Source organism: Scyliorhinus torazame, chromosome 7 (assembly GCF_047496885.1).
Source record: "Scyliorhinus torazame isolate Kashiwa2021f chromosome 7, sScyTor2.1, whole genome shotgun sequence".
Taxonomy (NCBI): domain Eukaryota; kingdom Metazoa; phylum Chordata; class Chondrichthyes; order Carcharhiniformes; family Scyliorhinidae; genus Scyliorhinus; species Scyliorhinus torazame.
In genome coordinates, this window is record NC_092713.1 from 211,266,138 (window position 1) to 211,270,963 (window position 4,826).

The 4,826-nt window shown below is 51.1% G+C and overlaps 1 protein-coding gene across 8 annotated transcripts in view; it reads right to left on the reverse strand.

Annotated features, from left to right (window-relative positions):
* LOC140426826 (lateral signaling target protein 2 homolog) overlaps nucleotides 1–4,826 on the reverse strand; it is a 115,537-nt gene that overhangs the window by 86,373 nt on the left and 24,338 nt on the right. For 2 of the 8 annotated variants that reach the window (XM_072512055.1, XM_072512054.1), the window contains exon 1: nucleotides 4,046–4,687. The exons of 4 other annotated variants lie outside the window; for them this stretch is intronic. In XM_072512055.1, coding sequence (XP_072368156.1) covers nucleotides 4,046–4,114 — 69 coding nt within the window. In that variant the 5' untranslated portion in view covers nucleotides 4,115–4,687. Of the gene's footprint in view, nucleotides 1–4,045; nucleotides 4,688–4,826 lie in introns of those variants that run through there. 2 more of the 8 variants (XM_072512049.1, XM_072512050.1) reach the window with 1 other exon arrangement.

Genomic DNA, 4,826 nt, shown 5'->3' on the forward strand with positions numbered 1-4,826 from the left:
GAATGAAAGATGATTCAAATCTGCCAAATGGGTTGATGTGAAAATTCATGAGTGAACTTGCTATTGAGTTATGATCAGGACCATGAATGTGATGTAATATCAGCGCCCGCACTGGAGGTTAGATGTGGGACTTTTGGCGGATGAAGGGGTGTGCGAGCGGCTGAGGAAATGCATTCAGAACTACCTGCGGGTCAATGACACGGGGGAAAATTCGGCAGCGGTGGTTTGGGAAGCACTGAAGGCGGTGGTAAGGGGGAGCTGGTCTCGATCCGGGCTCATAGGGAGAGGGTTGACAGGGCAGAGACGGACAGGCTGGTAAAGGAGATACTACAGATTGATAGGAGGTATGCGGGGATCCCAGAGGCAGGGCTATTAAGGGAACGGTGGAGGTTGCAGGCGGAGTTTAGTTTGCTGACCACAGGGAGGGCGGTGGAGCAGCTGAGAAAGGCGAGGGGGGGCGATTTATGAACATGGGGAGAAGGCCAGCAGAATGCCCGCACAGCAGCTTAGGAAGAGGGAGGCAACTAGGGAAAGTAAAGGACGGTGAGGGGAACCTGGTTGGTGATTCGGTAGGGGTGAATAAGGCGCTCAGAGATTTTTTACAGCAGGCTGTACAGGTCGGAACCCCCTGCGAGGCCGGAGGGGATGAGGTGCTTCTTGGAGGGCCTGAATTTCCCAACGGTGGATGGAGAGCGAGTAGAAGGGCTGGGGGCCCCAATTGGGCTGGAAGAGATAGTGGAGGGCTTGAAGGCCATGCAGGCGGGTAAGGCCCCGGGTCCGGACAGGTACCCAGTAGAGTTCTATAACAAGTTCTCGGGGATATTGGGGCCAGTGTTGTTGAGGATGTTCAATGAGGCAAGGGAGGGAGGGTGCTGCCCCCCGATGATGTCACAGGCAATGATTTCGCTGATTCTCAAGCAGGACAAGAACCCGGAGCTGTGTGGGTCCTACAGGTCGATCTCCCTGCTGAATGTGGATGCCAAGTTCCTGGCCAAAATCTTGTCCTCCAGGATTGAGAATTGTGTTCCGGACGTTATTGGGGAAGACCAGACGGGGTTTGTTAAGGGTAGGCAGTTGGTGGCCAATGTAAGAAGGCTGTTAAATGGGATCATGATGCCCCCAGAAGGTAGGGAGGTTGATGTTGTGATCGCAATGGATGCAGAAAAGGCTTTTGATCGGGTAGAATGGGACTACCTGTGGGAGGCACTGGGATGGTTCGGATTTGGGCGGGGCTTTGTTAACTGGGTCAGATTACTGTATCAGGCTCCTGTGGCAGGTGTGCGGACGAACAGGACAACATTGGACTATTTTAGACTGTACCGGGGGACGAGACAGGGATGCCCCCTCGCCCCACTGTTGTTTGCGCTGGCTATAGAGCCGTTGGCAATTGCTCTGAGAACTTCAAGGGGCTGGCGAGGACTGGTCCGGCTGGGGGGGGGGGGGGGGGGGGTGGAGCACAGGGTTTTGCTCTATGTAGATGATCTGCTTCTGTACGTTTCAGACCCGGTAGAGGGGATGGAGGAAATCATGACAATTTTAGGGGAATTCGGCTGGTTTTTGGGGTATAAAGCTATGGATAAGAGTGAGATGTTTGTGGTTCAGATGAGGTGACAATAGGGGCGACTGGGGGAGCTGCCATTTAGGTCAGTAGGGAGTAGTTTACCTGGGCATTCAAGTGGCATGGGAATGGGACTGGCTGCATAAATTGAATCTGGCCCGGCTAGTGGACCAAATGAAGGACGATTTCCGGAGATGAGACGCGCTCCCGTGGTCGCTGGCCGGGAGGGTACAAACGGTGAAAATGACGGTCTTCCCGAGGTTCCTATTTGTATTTCAATGTCTCCCCATTTTTATTCCGCAGTCCCTTTTTAAGCGGGTCAACAGGGTGATCACGAGCTTCGTTTGGGCGGGCAAGACCCCACAGGTAAGGAAGGTAATGCTCGAGCGGAGCCGGGGAGAGGGTGGGCCGACACTGCCAAATTTTAGCAATTATTACTGGGCGGCTAGCATAGCAATGATCAGGAAGTGGGTGGTGGGGGAGGGGTCGGCGTGGGTGAGAATGGAGGTGGCTTCTTGTAAGGGCACCAGTTTGGGGGCGTTGGTAACTGCGCCTCTGCCGCTCCTGCAGTACTCCACCAGCCCCGTGGTGGTGGCGGCCCTGAGAGTTTGGGGCCAGTGGAGGCGGCATGTGGGAGCATCAGTCTGGGCCCCAATTTGTGATAACCACCGGTTTTCCCCGGGGAGTATGGATGGGGGGGGTTCCCGGTATGGCGGAGATTGAGAGGATGGGGGATGTGTTCATAGAGGGGAGTTTCCCGAGTATGAGGGCGCTGGAGGAAAAGTTTGGGCTGGCGAGGGGAAACAAATTCAGATACTTGCAGGTACGGGACTTCTTTCGTAAGCAGGTGGCAACCTTCCCGCTCCTACCGCTGAGGAGGATTCGGGACAGGGTCATTTCCAGGGGGTGGGTAGGGGAGGGGAGCATCTCGGACATCTATAAAAAGGAGCTTATGGGGTCGGAGGAGATGCAGACCAAGGAGCTGAAGCATAAGTGGGAGGATGAGCTGGGAGGTGAGATAAAGGATGGTTTATGGGCAGACGCGTGGAGTAGAGTCAACACGTCTGCAACATGTGCCAAGCTCAGCCTAATACAATTTAAGGTTGTGCACCGGCCGGATGAGCAGATTCTTTGGGGTGGAGGACAGGTGCACAAAATGCGCAGGAGGGCCAGCGAACCATGTCCACATGTTTTGGACGTGTCCAAAGCTTCGAGGATTTTAGCAGGGGTTGGTAGACGTCATGTCCAAGGTTTTAAAAACAAGGGTGGCGCTGGGTCCCGAGGTGGCGATTTTCGGGGTCCCGAGGTGGCGATTTTCGGGGTGTCGGAAGATCTGGGAATCCAGGAGGAGAAAGAGGTGGATGTTCTGGCCTTTGCTTCCCTGGTAGCCTGGAGACGGATACTTTTGGCATGGAGGGACCTAAAGCCCCCGAAGTCGGAGACCTAGCTAGCTTTCTCTGTATGGAGAAAATTAATTTCGCCTTGAGAGGTTCACTGTTAGGGTTCACCCGGGGGTGGCAACCGTTCGTCGACTTCCTTGCGGAAAATTAATCGTCAGCAGACACGGGGGTGGGATGGTAGGTTAGAGTAGGGGGTCAATAAGGGTGAGACCTGTATGAAAGGTAAACGGTTTTTGCACTATGTTTATGGTTTCATTTATCTTGTCTATTTTGTTGTTGTTTCTATACCAAAACTACCTCAATAAACTGTTTATTAAAAAAAAATGAATGTGATATAATTCATATTTTGACACCACAGCATGATTTCTATTTGTATTAAGCAAGCAACTGAACTGATTAAGAAAGACATAGATGCAATAGTCATTTAATTGCAAACCAAATAGAAATATGGATATAGGAGGGTTCCAGTTAGTCATTTTGAAACCCCTTCCTCCTTATTTGTTGCCTGTTCCCAGATGAGACATTACCTCCACAATTTAGGAATACTATTTTGTGAATTACAACTTCATGTGAGGAAAGATACACTTAATTGACTTCATGTCTTCCTAAAATAAACTAATTACATTTGCCAATTTAATTTATCACTCACCTGGTGATGTAGCATGCTGGTGTTTCAATGCATTACAGAGCAAGTAGCCAAAGTGAATGTGCTGAAAGTATTCCAGGCACTTCCCAACAGGAGAAAATGAGGCAGATAAGAATCAGAGACTCAATAGTCTCTGGCTGGCGTGGCCCACTTAGTAGAGCGTGCAAGTGATAATAATTTGAAGAAACTTTGTTGTGAGAATGAAACAAAACATTAAATTGCTCTGTAGCTGTCAAATACAAAATAAAAATTAAGTCACTATTTTAATAGACTGCTACAGATCAGAACGCTAATTGTAGGTTTGAGAATAAAAGTAGCTGAAAGGCCAAGGGCGGGGGGCGGACAGAAAATATCAGAAGCTTTTAAAATTATAGCCGAGATGAATGGAATGAAGAGTGGGAAGTTTAAGAGTGCCGGATTTACAGCCAAATATCCTCTTACTTTAGGTTTGTGGAGCCATCTCTTCACTGCAGCAGGCAGCATATTCAGTTGCTCAGAGACGCTGCGCATTCAAATCCCACACTTCAAGTCGCTGGATCCACAGTCCGGATTCCTTTTGCTTGGGATCCGCTTCAATGTTTTTTGTGCACTTCTTTAAGCATGATGACATTTCTCAGTCACACCCCATTTGCTTATCTGACTTCAGCAGGTCGTTGATTACCTCTACACCAGATAAAGGCTGGCAACTCACTTCATTCCATGGGTAGGCTGATCTCACCACTTTCTGGCACGCTGCTGACTAACTCTTCACTTTCACAAAGGGCAAACAGACGGTGTCCTCTCTCTCACGCATACAAATAGGTTAAACAACTCCGTACCCTCTTCCTTGAGCAGGCAAACAATTATTCATCACTTTTCCCGGGGTAGGTTAGTAACGCTTGATCTGACCAGACATGTCCTTCTCTGAGGTGGGGGGAGGGGTTTCACTTCCTCCGAGGACTCCGCCGTTCCCTTCTCAGGCACTGCAATGTCTCCTCCAGCTGAGAAAGTTTACTTTCGGTGTCCAAGCCTGGCCTCTCACTCCACCTCCGTCCTGCGCCTGCGCCCTCCCATTCTCCGCGCCCTCCTGTCCCCCGTCCTGCCTCCCTCGGCTCTCGCTGCCCACCTGACGCACTTACCTGGCTCAATCATAATTTACGCGCTGACGCGGCCAGCTTGGCCCCGCCTTGTCGTGCGGGGCTGCCGCCCACCAGGCTGTGAATCCCGCCCAGAGACGGCGCGT